Consider the following 20,130-nt stretch of genomic DNA (forward strand, 5'->3'; position numbering starts at 1 on the left):
AACCACTTGAAAACATAAAAGTTGTAGGCAATTGTCTCAGCTGTTTTGTGTAAAACATTCATATCATTTAGATTTTTAGAACTCCAGATATGGGCCAAACATTGAACAACGCTCAAGCTGGAAGATAGATTCGAACTTCTTTGTTGTTGCTACAATTTGAACTTGAAAATGACATTTTTAAGTCTTGGGCTCTATATAAAATTTATATGCCTATATCTTACCTTTCCATCCATATAAAGTAGACCTAAATCTGAGATCTAAAGCTTCAGATATGATCCGATTACCAAACAGTGTTCTGGTTTGGACTACACCGACATCTTTTTTTGAAGTTTGACCATCTCTTTGTCCTTTCAATTTCAGTTCTTACATTCATCAATCAAACCTTTTATTTATGTAATAGGCCTGCATTTAAAATAAATATTTACCATAAATTAAATGTATCTTATATTATTAGATATGTTATTATAAAATATGCTTTAGTTAAAGAGTTATTGATACTTCAAGTGCAAAATCATAATATAAAACCTTGATAAAAATGCACTTTTAAGTACTAATCAATATACATGCAAAATACTTTGAAAAGAAAACCAATATCTTTTTTTTTTAATTGTGGGGAAGAAAACTAGGATCAATTCATATAATTATATATAAAAATACAAATTACGTGTCAAGAGATTTGATTTAAAAAAATACTATTTAATTCGTAAGAACCATCAAGAAGATTATATTTGTAAATATCAAATATATTATTTTACCTTAAAATATTATATATGCTAAGATTAAAAAGACTTCTACTCTATATAATTGAAAATTCAATTCTATGTGTAGTTAAGAAAGAAACTTAAAAACTAATGTAATTCTTATAAGCTGATTCGAACATTCATATTAATAAAAAAAATTAAAAATTAGAACAAAGGCTATTTCTTAGAATTATCAAACCTAGGACAATTTCAAAGCTTCCTTAGTCTTAGCATTTCGAGCTTTTTGAGAAGGTCGAAAAAGGGGTATTTAAAATTTCACTAATGATTATGGTTTAAAGTATTTTTTATTTTAAAATATTTTAAAATAATATATATTTTTTTATTTTTTAAAAATTATTTTTAAATAAGATATCTGAGAGTATAGTAGCGGTTGTGATTTAAAGTATTTTTAATAAAAAATATATTAAAATAATATTTTTTTATTTTAAAAAATTATTTGACCATTTGTTTTATTATTATTCTAGCTTTTAAATAAATAAGAAAATATAACGATTGAAATACATGATCTTATTATATTGATGTTGTTTATATTATGACAGTCAAATCATGGATTTTCTAATATGTGCAGTAAAGGTAAATGATACCTAAACATCAATAAATAGGAGTTTTCCGCATGGTATAAGAACGAAACAACAAAAAAATTTAGATGCCCAAATGAATCTATATGTAATTTTCTTAAATGATAACGACGATGATGATCTTAATGGTGGACCGAAACAAAAAACATGTTAATTCCAATGGTCAAGATTGTGCTAAGATTTTCCAAGTTCAATAGTTTTAATTCACAAAATTTCCCATAAAAGAAAATAAATATAGATGGACCTATTGTCACATGTTCCATTTTCTTATATGCAACAATTTAATTTATCTATACTCAATTATTTTATTCATCAATTCACTTGTGTTTTCCTACAATTTATATTTATTTACAAGCCCAAGAATATATCTACACTTTTTTAATGTTATAAACAAGCGAAATACACAAATGAATACAAACAAAAATAAATAAACAAGTTATTTCAGGAATTAAACCTAATTTTTTATTAACTTATAAGGATATACACAAGTCCGTCTATGCGTGGGCTATATATTATGCCCTCTAGAACTTGCATCACCTACAATGCATTGGAATATTTGGGTAACTATTTTATTAATTATTATAATTCATGGAATATTTGCTAGTGAGCATATCTAATAAAATTGTTTTTTCTCCTAATTTTATATCTTAGTTGTGGCCTTGATGATCCTTCCTATGTACTTTGGTGTTAATACAATAAATCATACTTTGAAAACTTTTGGGATGCCTAAAACACCTTTCCGTGGATTTAATTATAAACTATTTGCACCTATTTGATTTTCTTCTAGATGCTTATCTATGCTGGGTAATGGTTATCTTTGATAGGCATTCTCAATGTGCAAGTGTAATGCAAGCACACAGATAGACACGTGAAATGCAGTTTAATGCTATGTTTGGACTAGATTTTTCTGTATTTAAAGATTGTAGAGGCAGAGGGTGATTGTAGAAGACAAAGCTAGGTCTTGCCATGTCTGTACCTTGGACCCCTAAGGCTACTTAAAATGTAAATAAAATAAAATAAATAAATAAAGTCGATTCACTTTGTTTATTTATGAACTATATTTAAAGAAACCTTTGAGGACACTTGATTAGCTAGATTTATTAAATATAAAGGCTAAAAAGAGGAGGATTTTAGGCATGTTAATAATTTTTAAAATAGCTAATCTATTTATTGACTACATATATAAAACCATAGGGGATTATGAGAGACTAATCTTGGCCTTCTCTCCCGTGAAATATAAAACAAATTCAATGGAGCCTCATTAGAGATAGAAATCCAATTAGTATTTTCTATGATATTTATCATAATTAAAATAAACTAATGAAACATTATTGAAATAAAACTATAAACAAAGTTTGTTAATCATATCGAGGCCCAAAAACTAGAGAAGGCATGAAGCCTAAAAACTTACAGAAATGAAATCACAAGCCCAAAATTCATTATTAACAAGCAAGTCGAAGTTGCCGGGGACAGTAATAAGGTGCTGCTACTGCTGTTATTGCCCATGGACTTCATTTTATTTATTTATTTATCTTTTCTCTTGGATCACTAATATGTTATCTCTATGGAGGCCCTCCAATTAACATACCAGACACAAGATTTATTTTAAGCATACATTTAAAACATGTATGAGTTTTTCATTTAAATTAAAGAATTTATATATTTTTAGTGGAATTTCAACAAATTCTCCCCTTCAAGGAAACTTACCTAAAATTTTGTTATGGAATTATCATATGCACAACACAATTCAAACCATATTTGGTTTCCATGTTTATAAGGAGAGGATTTATCTTTATTGTTAAAGAAGATTTAGTCTCTTAAAAATCATGTGAATATATTAATATATATATATTGAAATCATTAAAAAAATCTGAGTTTATAGCTTTAGACAAAGCTAAAAAAACAATATAAGTTTTTAATGTATTTTTTATGATATTCTAAATTGACTAAAACTCTTGAGATAACCAATCTAAAATTAATAGGATATTAAAATGTAGATGTAATTACAAGTTTTGACACATTTTTTAAAAATAAAATATCATAAAATAGACTAATAAAATAAAATTTTTCATTAATTTTCTTTCAGGTTCAACACCAATATTTTTTAAGTAAAAATGAAATCTTGTTATCATATTAAGGTTTCAAATCACTATCTTAAATATAATGGTTATTGTTTTTCATAAAAATACACATACTAGTTTAGACCCATTTTAGCAACAACATAACATATATTTTTATTAATAAACTGAGTCAATTACCTAAATTTTATCTAAAATTCTTAAGGTTAGTAAAGTTTTTAGTTACAATAAAAGTACTTAATGATTTTTGTTTTTTATTTTGCACTTATAGTTAGCCAAAATGTCCTTAGCACACCAGTTAAAAAACATATCAATTTATTATTTAAAAGGTAGTCTAGTTGTAAAAACTTGGAATTAAAAGATTTATTCCTCCTATAATCTTAGGTTCAAGCTATGTAACTGTTAATATTAATAATTACTAGAGACTTATTTGGTTATTAATTTTAAAACCCACAGAGATTAGTCAAGATGCATAAAAAAAATCTTATCAATTTTCTTAAATCGAAGCTCTAACAACAAAATCTTTATCCTCAAGTATTTTTTTTTTAAGCAATAAAGGTCTCTTTAGAATTCTCTTAGGTGCAAATAACAATCTCTCTCTCTCTCTCTCTCTCTCTCTCTCTACAAGCCTTGTTCCCAAACAGAGTTGTTAAATTCTCTGCTAATGTTAATATCCTCTAATATTTGATGCTTGGAACTTTTAAATTTTTAATAAACCGTTATATTTATTTTTTAAATTAAAAAGTGAGTTTGGATTGAGATTAAAATACGTGTTGAATCTAAAACAGATAATTTATATTTAATCATTTTTAATACAGTATTTGATAGTTCACGCACCAGGCCAACTGACGACTCACAAATATTTAAGTTAGATCATTTTAGATAGAATCCGATAATTTTATACAGAGAGTCACCTTAACAATATATTATAAACAAGTTGCTCCTAAAATATTCACAGGTTTCTTGCCTGTTGTCTACTTATATATCACTTTGTACTTCCAAAAATAAAAGAAAAGAAGAAAATTTGGCTTATCTGCGCCAATAATTAATTTAATTATCCTTTGGAGCTAGATACACAGTTTCTTAAATATTTTATGTATATAAACTACCATACATATCCAACAAGCGAATATATTTTTAATATTTTTAAATTATTTTAATATGTTAATAATAAAAATAATTTTTAAAACATCAATAAAATTATTAACATATATTTTGATATAAAAATTATTTAAAAAATAATCATAACTATATTTTTAAATAAATTTTAAGTGATTTAATATCTTATCGTGTTTACATCATTAATCTAAGAGGAAAAAAATTATCACGAGTGATGAATGAATATAACCATTTAAAGCTTAATGGACAATTTTCAGCCTCCTTTCATATGCTAACGACATGACAATCTTAATGGTGGACCCAAAAAAAAAAACATGTTAATTCCAACGGTCAAGATTGTGGTAAGATTTTCCAAGTTCAATAGTTTTAATTCGCAAAATTTCCCATAAAAGAAAATCAATATAAATGGACCTATTGTCACATGTTCCATTTTCTTATATGCAACAATTTAATTTATCTATACTCAATTATTTTATTCATCAATTCACTTGTGTTTTCCTACAATTTATATTTATTTACAAGCCCAAGAAAATATCTATATTTTTTTAATGTTATAAACAAGCAAAATACACAAATAAATACAAACAAAAATAAATAAACAAGTTATTTCAGGAATGAAACCTAATTTTTTATTAACTTATAAGGATATACACAAGTTCGCCTATGCGTGAGCTATATATTATGCCCTCTAGAACTTGCATCACCTACAATGTATTGGAATATTTGGGTAACTATTCGGTTAATTGTTGTAATCCATGGAATATTTGCTAGTGAGCATATCTAATAAAGTTGTTTTTTCTCCTAATTTTATATCTTAGTTGTGGCCTTGATGATCCTTCCTATCCACTTTGGTGTTAATACAATAAATCATACTTTGAAAACTTTTAGGATGCCTAAAACACCTTTTCGTGGATTTAATTATAAACTATTTGCACCCGTTTGATTTTCTTCTAGATGCTTATCTATGCTGGGTAATGGTCATCTTTGATAAGCATTCTCCATGTGCAAGTGCATTGCAAGCACACAGACAGACATGTGAAGCGCAGTTTAATGCCATGTTTGGACTAGGTTTTGCTGTATATAAAGATTGTAGAGGCAGATGGTGATTGTAGAAGACGAAGCTAGGTCTTGCCATATCTTTACCTTGGACCCCTGAGGCTACTTAAAATGTAAATAAAATAAAATAAATAAATAAAGTCGGTTCACTTTGTTTATTTATGAACTATATTTAAAGAAACCTTTTAGGACCCCTTGATTAGCTAGATTTATTAAATATAAAGGCTAAAAGGAGGAGGATTTTAGGCATGCTAATAATTTTTAAAACAGCTAATCTATTTATTGACTACGTATATAAAATCAGAGGGGATAATGAGAGGCTGATCTTGGCCTTCTCTCCTATGAAATATAAAACAAATTCAATGGAGCCTCATTAGAGATAGAAATCCAATTAATATTTTCTATGATATTTATCATAATTGAAATAAACTAACGAAACATTATTGAAATAAAACTATAAAAAAAGTTTGTTAATTATATCGAGGCCCAAAAACTAGAGAAGGCATGAAGCCCAGAAACTTAGAGAAATGAAATCACAAGCCCAAAATCCACTGTTAACAAGCAAGTCGAAGTTGCCAAGGGAAGTAATAAGGTGCTGCTGCTGCTGTTATTGCCCATGGACTTCATTTTATTTATTTATTTATCTTTTCTGTTGGACCACTAATATGTTACCTCTATGGAGGCCCTCTAATCAACGTACCAGACATAAGATTTATTTTAAGCATACATTTAAAACATGTATGGGTTTTTCATTTAAATTAAAGAATTTATATAATTTTAGTGGAATTTCAACAAATTCTCCCCTTCAAGGGAACTTACCTAAAATTTTGTTCCGGAATTATCATCTGCACAACGCAATTCAAACCATATTCGGTTTACATGTTTACAAGGAGAGGATTTATCTTTATTGTTAAAGAAGATTTAGTCCCTTAAAAATCATCTGAATAAATTAATATGTATATTGAAATCATTAAAAAAATCTGAGTTTATAGCTTTAGACAAAGCTAAAAAGAAAAAATATAAGTTTTTAATGTGTTTTTTATGATATTCTAAATTGACTAAAACTCTTGCGATAACCAATCTAAAATTAACAGGATATTAAAATGTAGATGTAACGACAAGTTTTGACACATTTTTTAAAAATAAAATATCATAAAATAGACTAATAAAATAAAATTTTTCATTAACTTTCTTTCAGGTTCAACACCAATATTTTTTAAGTAAAAATGAAATCTTGTTATCATATTGAGATTTCAAATCACTATCTTAAATATAATGGTTATTTTTTTCATAAAAATACATATACTAGTTTAGACCCATTTTAGCAACAACATAACATATATTTTTATTAATAGAGTGAGTCAATTACCTTAATTTTATCTAAAATTCTTAAGGTTAGTAAAGTTTTTAGTTACAATAAAAGTACTTAATGATTTTTATTTTTCATTTTGCACTTATAGTTAGCTAAAATGTCCTTAGCACACTAGTTAAAAAACATATCAACTTATTATTTAAAAGGTAGTTTAGTTGTAAAAAAATGGAATTAAAATGTTTATTCCTCCTATAATCTTAAGTCCAAGCTATCTAACTGCTAATATTAATAATTATTAGAGACTTATCTGATTGTTAATTTTAAAACTCACAAATATTTTTTTTTAAACCAAAGCTCTAACAACAAAATCTTTATCCTCAAGTATTATTTTTAAGCAATAAAGGTCTCTTTAGAATTCTCTCGAGTGGAAATAACAATCTCTCTCTCTCTGCAGGCCTTGTTCCCAAAGTGAGTTGTTAAATTCTCTGCTAATGTTAATATCCTCTAATATTTGTTACTTTTTTGTGATATTTTAAGCTGCTCTGAAATTTTAATTGTTGTTTCAGTCATTGGAGATGTAAGGGGCAGGGGCTTAATGGTAGGGATAGAACTTGTGACTCACAGGAAGGAAAAAACCCCTGCCAAAGCAGAAACTGCAGTCTTGTTTGAGAAACTTAGAGGTAATAAGGCACAACCTCCCAACACCATAAACGTAGAAAAGATAAGCCTTCGATTATGAAATGAATTTCTCATCGATTTCTACTTTGTATTTATCATCACTGGTTCCTGAGTGCAGAGCTTGGCATCTTAGTCGGCAAAGGTGGAATACATGGAAATGTGTACCATATCAAACCACCAATGTGCTTCACCAAAGATGATGCAGGTACTCTTCATGTCTCTTCAAGTGCTTAAATAAATTAAACCCTCGTGTTTTTAGATAAGCAATAAGGTAGCTTTCAAGAGCGATTCTGAGAGCTTTTAAAAACTGCAGTTTCTGTGAAAAAAAGCTCTGAACTGCTTGCATGATGATTATCATTGTTAATTTTGTTTACATGCTCTTTTTAACCAAATGATCTAATGTCACGGTTTTTGTTTTGGCATACGCAGACTGTCTTGTTGACGCGTTGGACTATTCAATGTCAAAGTTGTGAGGAGCTACCTGCCAGAAGCTGAGATGAATATGTAATTATTCACATTTTTTAGCATCGATCTCTTCTGATAGGTTGCTTTCAATAATATCGAGCAAATATCTAACCTTCTAACAATGGGATGAGTTTGCTTGATTCTGATTATATTACCTGAAAGAATCAAACTGTATTTCCATGTTCTGTGGATGCACATGTCATAATGTGCACCAATGGATATACATTACTTGAAAACTCATGCAAGGAAACATAATTCAAGAAAGGCTTTAGCGGTTATCGATGTGTGCGACAGATAATTTTTAGGTCAACGGTGTTGGCAAGGCATTAGATTCTTTCGTTTTTAAGGTGCAGGCAAAGTCAATACTCAAGAAAAACTTACATTGCAAGAGGACCTCGGACCTCTGAGGACAGTTAAATGTCCAATTTTTCAGAACTATTGGCTTTGTAGTTCCAGGTTACTCAGCAATACCCTCCAAATCAGGCCATGTGCCTAAGCAACCATCTCTAAATGTGGATTCTGAAGACTAAAATATTGATTGAGCTCAACTGGTGATATAAAAGTGGCAGGGATGGATAAGAAGATTAAAAAACTAAAGACGTGAAACATAAACTACAAACCAGAAAAAGGGAAAAAATTACTAGTACAGAAGAAAAGAAACGAAAAATACAAGAAATATCACTAGCTAGATAAAAAAAGGGAGAGACCAATCATGTTAAACTATTCTATCAAGCCATTGAAGTGTGGGCTCGGGATGGTGGATTGATAGTGGCAGGCTGATGAACACGTCCAAAGATTTGTCGTTTTAATTAGTGGAATGACATGGATTGGCTAGTTCAGTATTGCTGACAAACGTTGCATGCTTTAATGATTACAGCAAGATTAGTAGAACTAGTAATACGATAGTAACAACATCGCTTTCTTTTTTGCTTTGCTGCTTGCTTTTGCACATCTCTTTTGAGTGGTTTTTGAATAGCTTTAGCTTAGTTAGGGCTTTGCTTGTGTTGCTGGAACCCTATCCTGTTGTATGACAACCAGGTTATTTCCAGTAATTATCCATGTTCATTATGGGATCACAAGACAAATGAACTAAAGCTGTCCCAGTCAGAATTCCCTGGAAATGAAACAGAAACTAATGGAAACAAAATGACCATGAGTTGCATCTTCTTAATTGTGCATCAATGATATTACATAATTTCGGCAGCAAAACATCCATGCCATTCATTATTGACCTCGAGTTCATTGTCAGCTAGGGTAGGGTTTTCCTAGCCTACAGTGACCATTTCAGTATAAGCAAGGGAGATGGGAGGCAACAAATAATTTGCAATTCTCACGATTTATGTACAAGGCAGAACAAAAATACAAACACAAGTAGACTACAATTTACATGACAGTTTCACCTGCAGACTCAACGTGATATATCATTTGATGGCAAGACAGTAGCAGCACTGAAAATTGATTTAACCACAAGCTTCCTCTTGATAGAATGGCTATTTATATCTAAAACTTTCCAGTTGTAGGAGGCTGCTTGAAAAATGTCAGCAGCTTGAATTGTCTACACATAAGATTACATCATTACCCTAAGATGCCCTTTCTCTTTCTGCGTATGGCTCCAGTTGTTTAACCCAATTTTGGATTCACTAAAATTTTCTCGAATGTTATTTTATTTTATTATTCATAACAAAAATAAAAAATATAAATAAAAAAAGAGTTTAAAATATATTTTCTCGAGTCAACTGCATCTTTCGATCAAAATCGAGTCCACCAGGTCAATACGGGTTAAACCATGTTGACTGGGATAAAAAATGAGTTTCGGGCCGTTTCGTGTCAAAACCGTCATTTTCCGTCAAAACCGAGTCCACCAGGTCAATACAGGTCCCACCATGTCGACCGCGATGAAAAATGAGTTTCGGGCCGTTTCGGGTCAAAACCGCTTTAATGAAAGTTATGAATGCCTTTTCCTCTGAAATTGAAGTGATTACTTCATGGATTGTGTATGTGTTATGAGTGCACATGCCTAAAGAACTTAGACTAAAACCATTCGAGAATGCAAAGTGAAGGTGCATTATAAGACCTGCTGCACAAAGCGGGCCAGAAATTCTAACTTCTCCATTGCAGTTTCCATATGAGGCGAGTAACTTGCTTCACCGAACTGACCAGCTGCCACAGCCTCTGCTACACTTTGCTGGACTTTTTCCAAACCTTGTGAAAGAGCTTCTTCAGCTTGCTGGCATGACTGTCCAAGATTTTGAACATGCTCACGTTGCTGTTCTGTCAAGGGTTCCATCCAAGGCTTGAGAATCTGTAATCAAAATAAATTTGTGAATATATCTCAGAAGAAACTGGGTCGGAATAGAAAATATGACAAGGTCCAGAAACACAGAATAAAATGAATACTTGAGTCAATGAAACAACCATTTGAATGATATAAGAACTTATTAATCATATGAACCAAATGATAAGATGCTAATCTATAACATATGTTGGTGCCCATACTTACGTCTAGGAAGTGAGAAATGCTCTTTTAACAACCACGTGCAATTAGCATGACTCTATACCAATAGCAGAACCCTCCAAATGAATTATCACTGTATAAATATTTGCACTTTACATGACTAGACAGGACTTGCTGGCTATTATGTGCAAGACAACACAATAACCACAGTTTTGGAGTAACCAGGGCCCTAACCATATTTACAGCAAAGCAGACAATGACCAAAAACCAACTGCGTAATTAATAAACCAGACTGGCAACATGTCATGCACTTCAACAATTACCAGCGTAATGCTCGACGTGAAAGATATTTAAGACACCAAGCCGAGCATCAGCGCAGACCAGAATGCAGTGATAAGTTGTCAAAATTTTAGATCAAGTTTACCCACCTTGGCAAGGTGGTGAGATCAAAATGAGGTATTTCATAAGTTCAACGGCACCCCCATATATAACCTTAAATTAATAATTTTAAATCACTAATTCATCACCTGAAGAAGCTTTGAAGGGCGAAACCCTCCAACCCACAAGAAAAACCTTTCTGCCGATGATTTCCACAAGCCAGACATCACATAGGAAACATCAGCTTTTGCTGCAGTTGCTTTCAGGCGAAAAAGTTCGGAATACAGGCTCATGTCACTCTCTACAAGCATGCGGAGCTCTACATCACTTATATGAGCGTTTAAAGCAGTCCTCATATCACAAATATGTCTGTTTTGCTCCTCCAACCAGTGCCCATACTCCATCTCAAAAGTTGCAATCCCTGCAGAATCTTCAGAGTCAGCATATGGTTGATAGATAAATGTGAACGAAAAAGTTTAAAGTTAAGCCACAAGAAGTTAAATGTCAAGAAATTAACAGAGAAAATACAGGCATTTTTCAGGTGAAGTCATGTATCGACAGCAAGCTATTAGGACCATATTTTAATTGCTAATTTCAGGCATGTCAGCCAATAAAGAGGACAGCAGTTCAGCTTTTTATTTGCCATTGAAGTGCTTGATCATTGTTTAAACATAATACGTAGTAGTAGTGCATGAAGATCGAGTTACAAGTATATGAATTAATTAATGCAACAAATCGCTTCTACTTTGGATGGTCTCCGGTGCTCAAATGAGCTCAAGCAAACTGAAAATTTTTCAACTAAAATAATTTTACGAATATACTAGAAACTAAACCTCCTATCTTCTTATATAATTTTGTCATTCTCTAGCAAGAATCAAACAGAGAGTAAACGACTAACTTGGAGAGAAAGAAAAAAGAAAAAGACAGCTCATATAGAAAATAAAGTGAAACATTAACTTTTAAGAATAATTTAAAGGTCTAAAGCATGAAACATTTGACAATGCCCACTGCAAAGTGAGAGACATGTAATTCAAACTTGATAGACCACCATCTGGGAGTTCGGCAGCAGAACAAAAGGTAATAGAGTACTTTGGCAAACATACCTGAGTTTGTAGGTCCTCCAAAACCTAGCTGACTAGCATCTGCTCCACCACCCATATACAGGCCCTGTTGTCTAGCTCTGTCAACCTCCTGCTCCAACTGAATGAGCATCACACGACTTGATTCTAACTGCTGAACATAAGCCTGTAAATAAAAATTAAAATCACAGTTAGTAACAATCCTCTTATTGCTTGTAGGCCAGCAGTTTTTAATGCATGGTGGATAGTCCTTCCTACCTTCTTCCGCAAACGGCTTTTACGAGCAGCCTCGCGATTTTGTGCAAGACGTCTTTGTACCTGTAAGCATTCACATGTACGGTTACGAAGCAAGTATTCATATTTTTCAGAAAGAACTCTCAAGGTTAGTTTTTTTGTTGTCATAAGAGAAGCTTGTGGTTGAAACTATTGGATGATGAACATATTTGTATCAATAGACAGAAAACAACAGATTCTAAAGATCTATGGATGAAATGATCTAACTATGGAAAAGGTCACGCTGTCAAACATATCATATTATTTCAGTGTTAATATCTTGACAATCAACTATTTAAAGCTCTCGAAAGCCAAAACTAATTGACAAACAACTTGTTTTCAGGCCGAAGCAGCACAGCTGCAATCATAAAAAGGAAAGGTTGGAAGCAGAACAGCTTGTTTTCCTCACAGACAAAAGCAATCATACATCAATTTTGGCTTCCATCCAGGCCAGAAACATAGAAGAAACTCACTTTCAATTGCTAAAAAAGAACATCCTAAGGAAAGCAGAACATATTCAAACACTCAAAAATTTTAGGACATCAAAAAGAGCCCCTCTTCCACGTCAATCAATGATGCGCAAATCTCATCACGATAAGCATACATAGATACATACATACATACACACATATGTATATAGTAATATAGTATCAGCTTTAGAACACTTGAATTCTCCTAGCTAAGCTAGACTTGAACAGAGCAGCTTGAAAATTATTAGATTTCCTTATCTTTGTCGAGCCCTTTTCAACTTTCTCAATAACCAAACAGACTCCCTCAAAAACAAACCAGAAGAAAGCAAAGGAAAAAACAGACCTCTTTTCAAATCAAAGCAGCATGAAAGAAACTCTCCCGTCTCTGCAACTACAAGAAGTAGGGCTAGAGGCAATTTTTGGAAAAAACAGACCTTTTTTCAACTTTCTCAATAACCAAACAGACTCCCTCAAAAACAAACCAGAAGAAAGCAAAGGAAAAAACAGACCTCTTTTCAAATCAAAGCAGCATGAAAGAAACTCTCCCGTCTCTGCAACTACAAGAAGTAGGGCTAGAGGCAATTTTTGGAAATTTTCTGAAGTGAAATCCAAAGAGAAGAAGTAATAGAATTTGTTGCAGTAATTCTCTCAAACCACCAGTCCCATCATCATTAGCAACAAGAATCGAATGACAATAAGACAGCTTAAAAGAGACTCTCTTCCCTTCAATAGTGTTCTATATTCATTTTTTTTTAATTTTCTTTTTTATATTTTTTTATACGTATGGAATTAAAAAATTCATCTTTCTCTCATCTCCTATTATTTTATTTTATTGCAAACCGTCAGCCTAACAGTTTTTTCATTGTGACAACCGATAGAATCACTACTAATTACTAAAAAATCAAGATAAAATAATTATTATGTCTCATAATTTTATGAGTTTCGTTATTGAATTGAAAAAAATTGCATTATGTGTTAATAATTGAGTATTTTGTTGATGTTGATGTTGATGTTGATGTTAATGTAATTAAGAGTTTTAGGTGATGCAATTATGTATATTTTTATACAATTAATATTATTTATGGAATGAATTAGGTTTGAATTAGATAAATTAGGGTTTGAATTGATTTTTAGGTTATTTTTTATATGTGATAATTTTACTTGAATTGAGATAAATTTTGTTGTAATTAATACAATTAGGTAATTTTTCAATTAATTGATACTATTAATAAAGTTATGGTTAAAATCATAATAAATAGAGTTTGCATTGAATTTTAATAAAAATTATCATAATTGAGGAATTTGTTTTAATTGAGATCATTTAGATTTTAATTAGTGTAATTAGATATGTTTTTATTGATATTATTAAGGTTAAAATAATAGCAATTAAGGTTTGTGTTGAATTATGAAATAAATTGTTTTTATGGAATGGGTATTTTTATTTTATATAATATATCTTCCAACTTTTTTATTTTTTAATTTGGTACCAAATTATAGGCTAATTTGTTGGATAATAGTTGAATGGAATGGCCAGGAATTAAAGTTTAAAATACAACGAAAATTAGTGACTTTAAAAAAATTTAATCAAAATATTTAATGTATTTAAGGGCAAAATCAATTTGTCTTAAATTTTATTTTTTTATATGAGAGAAAGTTGTTGTAATCTAACATTAAAAAGAGAAAATTTATATTGACACTTTAAATAGCAGTTATCTTTTAATTATTTTGTATATATTTAATTTTTTGAGAAATTATTCTTATTTACTTTTACCTTAGGAAATTTATATTAAAAATAAAAAATATTTTCTAGATAATATTTTTAATATGTGTAACTTTACATAATAATTTTTTGATTTTTATTTATTTAATCAATTTCTTGTGTATCTATTTTTATTATAATTTAACTAAATAATAAAATAATTTTTGTGAACAAAGTCTTTAAACAAAACTATTTCAAAGATTCGAGTTGTAAAACCAAATATCTTAGTTTATTTCCAACTTTTAATTTTTTATTAATTTATCAATTTATTAATATATATATATATATATAGTTTTTAATTTATTTTATTAAATGTATACATAATTTTTTATTTTTTATATAAAAAACATTGAAAAAGTCTATTTATTTATTTTTTTATAAAAAAATACTAGCTAATGGATAGCTAATATTGCAAGGTCTTTAAAGGACGTGACATGATAACAAAGGATTTGAGATCTGCACAACAGATTTCAAGTTCGAGTTATGATGTATATATTTTGTAAGAATTTAAAATAACTAGAATTTTATTTATTCAGCTAAATCTATAAAATATATTTTCTGAAAAATAAAGTTTCCTCAAATAAAATAAAAAAATTGTTATTGCAAGTAGTTTTAAATGATAAAAGTGTGCTAAAGCATGACCCACATGATTTACATGTGAATGGAAAACTCGTGTATTGAAAAATTAATAGTGGCAGAAAATCTTTATATATTAGATAAATTAATTCCATTAAATCACATAAATTTACTGGCTAAATATTGAAAAAAAAACTGATTCGGGAAAAACTAATGCAAAGTAGGCATCATGTATGGTTAAAAAATTTAGGTGTGCAACACATAAACTAATTAGGATACATAATTTATATATTAAATAATAAAAATATCATGAGGTTTCGTAATTGCTGACGATGATGTACATGACCCTACGGATATGGTATGATCACTGTGCATCAATGAATATATGCATAGATAATTGACTAACTCACACAATCATAAAATACACAATTATTTAAAAAAATAAAAATCATACCAAGATCAGAGTTCAAGAAGAGAGAAAAGCTACAATAAAGAAAAATCTGCAGGCCATTTTCTCCAATAAATACTGCATAAATATGAAAAATTAAATAATTGTGCAATACATACATCAAATATGTTGAATAGATCTTGATACACTTGATTAAAAAAATAGAAAAAATCCAAATTCTGAGTAGGAATCTTGATCCACTTGCGTAGTTGTTTGTTACATGTCTTCTAAACAAATATTTTTTAAAGCTTGGGTTTTTAAAAAAATTAGATTAAATTAAAATTTTATATTAAATATTATAGACGAAATCACCAATAAATTGAAAAGTTGTCAGTGATATTTGACTTTTTTTGAAATTTTTTTATTAAATTAAAAAGTTTAATTAAATATTATGGACGGAATCACCGATGAAACAATTAAAAATATTAATATTTAATTACTGTTGATAAAACCATCGATAAAACATCCTAATAAAAAGCCTAGATCTTTAATTTCACAATAGATCTATCTTTTTTTTTTCTTCTTCTTTTTCATATATAAAAAATATTAATATTCATTTTTTTCTATTCTTTTCTCTCCTAAACTCCTTCTCTTCTCCTCCGTGCTCAAAATATATGTTAATAATTTTTAAAAAATAAATAAAATTATTAACATATATTTTGATATAGAACATTATTTAAAAAAAATCACAACTATACTTCTAAATAAATTTTAAGTGATTTAATATGTTATCCGTTTACATAATTAATTTAAGAAAAAGAAATCCTAAAAATTATAACGAGTGATCGATGAATATAGCCATTTAAAACTTAATGGACGGTTTTCAGCCTCCTGTCATATGCTAAAGAATATATATATTTTTTGGGTGATAGGAACATATCAAGGGAGGATATTTAAATTAAAAAAATTAAAATATTTTCTTGCCAGTAAATATATCTAGACATAGTCAACCAGTACCGTATGAATATGAATCTCTTAATAAATAAAAAAATAAAATAAAATCAATAATTATATGCTTTCAACGGATAGCATATATTAATATATTAATACATAATTATAAGTAGGAATCTTGATCCACTTGCATAGTTATATGCTTTCAACGGATGGCTTTATTTTGTGCTTTCAACTTTTGGAAACCCTAGCTAACATGCCAACTACCTACTTATCGTCTTGGTTAAGCCTTACATAAGCGTGGAATCTCAACATAGTTGCTTGTATCTTTCATGCCTCAAATAATCTTTCAATGGCCAGATGACAAAAACAAATTATTATAATAATCATATATGGTGGGATCCGACAAGATTTGCACAAAAGAATACATCTCAATCATTTATTTAAAAATATTTGAATAATTACTATAATTTTATATCGATATCACTAAAAAAAAAAACCTTCTTAAGAACATTAGCTAATAAAAAACTATGATTTTTTAGCTTGTTATTCTTAAAATTATAGTTATAAAGCACAGTGGCCTTCCTTTAGAGACGTAGTGCTTGCATGGATCTTAAAATGCCGGCCATTGAAATCCTTCGAATACAGCTTATAAGAATGTGGAGCCAAAACCGTTGTCGGCAGACCTGGCTGCGAGCTGTGACTAAAGCCAATGGGAACACAAATATTGACCAGTCTTGAAGAACATGGTATTGTGGAGGAGCCTCATGCATGGGCTTATGCCATATGGTCATGGTTTTTGATTATTTTCAACAAAAAAGAAGAACTTTATACATTTTGTTTGCCAATGAGGGCTTCACAGAGCATTGATTGTTGAGAGAAATTATTTTATTTAAAGTGAAAGGAATATTGTCATGATGATCAGAAAATCAAATAAGGGATCGGTCAATAAAATCACTAAAAAGTTAACCTCTTTCTGCGTCAACCCTTTTGAATCTCCAATGAATCATCTTGTTCTTGAACTCACCAATACTTTGAGTTGAAGGAAGCAACAGTACTGATCTTTTCCCGCATCGATTGCTTCACCCTGTTCTTTAGCAACCACGCTTTAGATTTCGTTTAATATTGTTACGTAGTGTAATTAAACTTATTACAATTTTTAAAGTTATTTAATTTTTCGGTGTTTGAATTTTATTTTCATCTTAAATAATGGTAAAAGCTTGAATTTAAAAAGGTTATAATTTATAATTTTTTTTTAAATCATAACTGCAAAACAGGCTAAAAAAATAAAATCATACACTTATATTATATTTGATGACATGGTTCAGTATGTTTTTTAAAATATTTTTTATTTAATGATTTTATAGTAGTTTTTAATAATTTTAATGTCTTTGTTAATATCAAAGATAAAATTTAAAAATTATTTTAATATATTTTTAATTTAAAAATATTTTTTTAAAAAAACCATTTATCTCATTATCAGACATGAAGTTAACCTCACATACGAGGATTCTTGTGCATTATTTACGGTTTCAACATGGTCCAAAATCGACATAAAAACAGTATGCATGTTCCATAGACCAAACGCTACTTTCCATAGCTAGAGGACAAACACAAATTATTATAATACAAATTGGATGCAAACTCAAAAAACTTTTAAATAAATTAGGAATCGCTGCCTTTATTAAAAAAAAAAAAACAGCTAGGAATCAAAAAACGTAAAAGAAATAAGTAAAAGTTCTGAATTAAAAAATAAAATCCAAAGAAACATATAGAAAATAGTAGAATCAGCCATAAAAGGAGCTTTTAAATTTTTTTTTATTGATCCAAGTTCGGGTTAATTTGAGATAAATTCACCTGATCTATAACTTAAATATTATAAGAACCATCTTCTAGTTGCATATTATTTAGATATTGAGCAATACACACCTTATAAGTTACTGTTATGCTTTATTGAATGAAGAGATAAAATACTCATTATATTGTTGTAAATTGTGAAAATAGACATGTATGAATATTGTATTTGAGGATTTTTTTTTAAATTAGATTAAATTAAAATTTTATATTAAATATTATAGACAAAATCATCGATGGATTGAAAAGTTGTCAATGATATTTGATTATTTTTTAAATTTTTTTATTAAATTAAAAATTTAAATTAAATATTATAGACGTAATCACCGATAGAATGATTAAAAATATTAATATTTAATTACTGTCGATAAAACATCCCAATAAAAAGCCTAAATCTCTAATTTTACAATAGACCTGTCTCCTTTCTTCTTTTTCTTTTTCTTTTTTTTCATAACCTAAATCTCTAATTTTACAATAGATCTGTCTCTTTTCTTCTTCTTCTTCTTTTTCATATGTAAAAAATATTAATATCCATTTCTTTCTATTCTTTTCTCTCCTAAACTCCTTCTCTTTTCCTCCATGTTTAAGTATGTCTTTTTCTCTTTTTTTTTCTTAGTTTTTTTGTAATTAGTATACTTTATAATTTTTTTCTCTTCTTAGCTTTATTAGCAACAACATTAAGGTAATTTTTTTTATTTTTGTTTTCACTATATTTTTTATTTTATTTTATTTTTAATTATTTTCAATTTTTTTTATTTTTGTTTTAACTATATTTTTTTATTTTATTTTATTTTTAATTATTTTTGTTCTTAATTGCTAGTATTTCTTATGTATTTTTTCTGTCAGAAAATTTATTTGTAATAATATTTTTTTATTATTAACAGTTAACATCTCAATAAATATCATTCATAATATTCCGTGTATGTACGAACAACCCTATCTTTACTGTAAACATCTCCATTGGTATTAGTTTTTTTTATTTAATTTCTGAGGCACATGTAATCAATTCGATTTGCCTATAGATTACAGGAAAAAATGGTGAAAAATAAAATGATTATTTTTATTAATTAAAGATTTTTTTTTAAGGAAAAGAAAAATTAAACCAGTGTTAGTTGATCAGCTACACAAGTTGGTGGCAATTAATTTATATTATTTGAGACACTCTGAGCTTGTGTGAAGAGACGTCATGGGAGAACTGATACATTAAGAACGAAGTCCAATAAATATAGAGTGTGGATTGTCTAGTAGGACAGAAAAATAATAATAATAATAATTAGGAGATGGTGCGAATGATGTGTCTAAAGATGCTACCCTCTCCTTTTCTTTTTCTTTTTTGTTTTTTTTGTCTTTATTTGTGGTGTTATTCTCAAGTGCAATCCAAAGTGGCCTTACCACTAAGATGCCGTTTGTTTAAGCAATTACGGCTCTGTTTTAATTAAAATATAATTTGTAATTATTTAGTGAAAAGAAAAATTAGTTTATTATACATGGATTCTACATAATTTTTATGATTAAAATGTAATTAATAAAAAGTAGATAAATGTTACTTTTCATTCACTATACATGCTAATTATACTGTTTAGTGAACAATGCAATTAACATGAACAATGTAATTCACTTGCACTGTTCATACAATTTTTTTTTTTAGTGTTAATTTAATTAATGTTTTTTAAGTGTTAATTTTATTAATATTTTTTAAATGTTAATTTTATTAATATCTTTTTAATTTTATTAATATTTTTTTAAGTGTTAATTTTATTAATATTCTTTAATTTTATTAATGTTTTTTAAGTGTTAATTTTATTAATATTTTTTAAATGTTAATTTTATTAATATCTTTTTAATTTTATTAATATTTTTTTAAGTGTTAATTTTATTAATATTCTTTAATTTTATTAAT

At 28.6% G+C, this 20,130-nt stretch overlaps 2 protein-coding genes and 1 long non-coding RNA gene across 5 annotated transcripts in view; 2 read left to right on the forward strand and 1 right to left on the reverse strand.

Annotated features, from left to right (window-relative positions):
- LOC105126461 (transcription factor TGA1-like) overlaps positions 1 to 13,282 on the reverse strand; it is a 33,804-nt gene extending 20,522 nt beyond the window's left edge. Inside the window, exons 1-5 of one of the 2 annotated variants that reach the window (XM_011027329.1) lie at positions 13,212 to 13,282; positions 12,218 to 12,277; positions 11,984 to 12,125; positions 11,030 to 11,301; positions 10,122 to 10,349 (exon numbers count right to left, since the gene is read on the reverse strand). In XM_011027329.1, the coding sequence (XP_011025631.1) occupies positions 10,122 to 10,349; positions 11,030 to 11,301; positions 11,984 to 12,092 (609 nt within the window). In that variant the 5' untranslated portion in view covers positions 12,093 to 12,125; positions 12,218 to 12,277; positions 13,212 to 13,282. Of the gene's footprint in view, positions 1 to 10,121; positions 10,350 to 11,029; positions 11,302 to 11,983; positions 12,126 to 12,217; positions 12,278 to 13,045; positions 13,127 to 13,211 lie in introns of those variants that run through there. The other variant, XM_011027330.1, reaches the window with a different exon arrangement.
- Positions 1 to 20,130, forward strand: part of AGT2 (alanine:glyoxylate aminotransferase 2) — a 48,989-nt gene that overhangs the window by 25,382 nt on the left and 3,477 nt on the right. Inside the window, exons 7-9 of one of the 2 annotated variants that reach the window (XM_011027331.1) lie at positions 7,471 to 7,584; positions 7,701 to 7,787; positions 8,012 to 8,159. The exons of the other annotated variant lie outside the window; for it this stretch is intronic. Of the exons in view, the coding sequence (XP_011025633.1) occupies positions 7,471 to 7,584; positions 7,701 to 7,787; positions 8,012 to 8,055 (245 nt within the window). The 3' untranslated portion in view covers positions 8,056 to 8,159. Of the gene's footprint in view, positions 1 to 7,470; positions 7,585 to 7,700; positions 7,788 to 8,011; positions 8,160 to 20,130 lie in introns of those variants that run through there. 2 annotated transcript variants of the gene reach the window in all.
- Positions 13,044 to 13,349, forward strand: LOC105126460 (uncharacterized). Its single transcript, XR_842437.1, has 2 exons — positions 13,044 to 13,114; positions 13,281 to 13,349. It is a non-coding gene; the product is annotated as an uncharacterized LOC105126460 (long non-coding RNA).

The sequence above is a fragment of the Populus euphratica genome, unplaced genomic scaffold (genome assembly GCF_000495115.2).
Source record: "Populus euphratica unplaced genomic scaffold, PopEup_1.0 scaffold78.1, whole genome shotgun sequence".
Lineage (NCBI taxonomy): Eukaryota > Viridiplantae > Streptophyta > Magnoliopsida > Malpighiales > Salicaceae > Populus > Populus euphratica.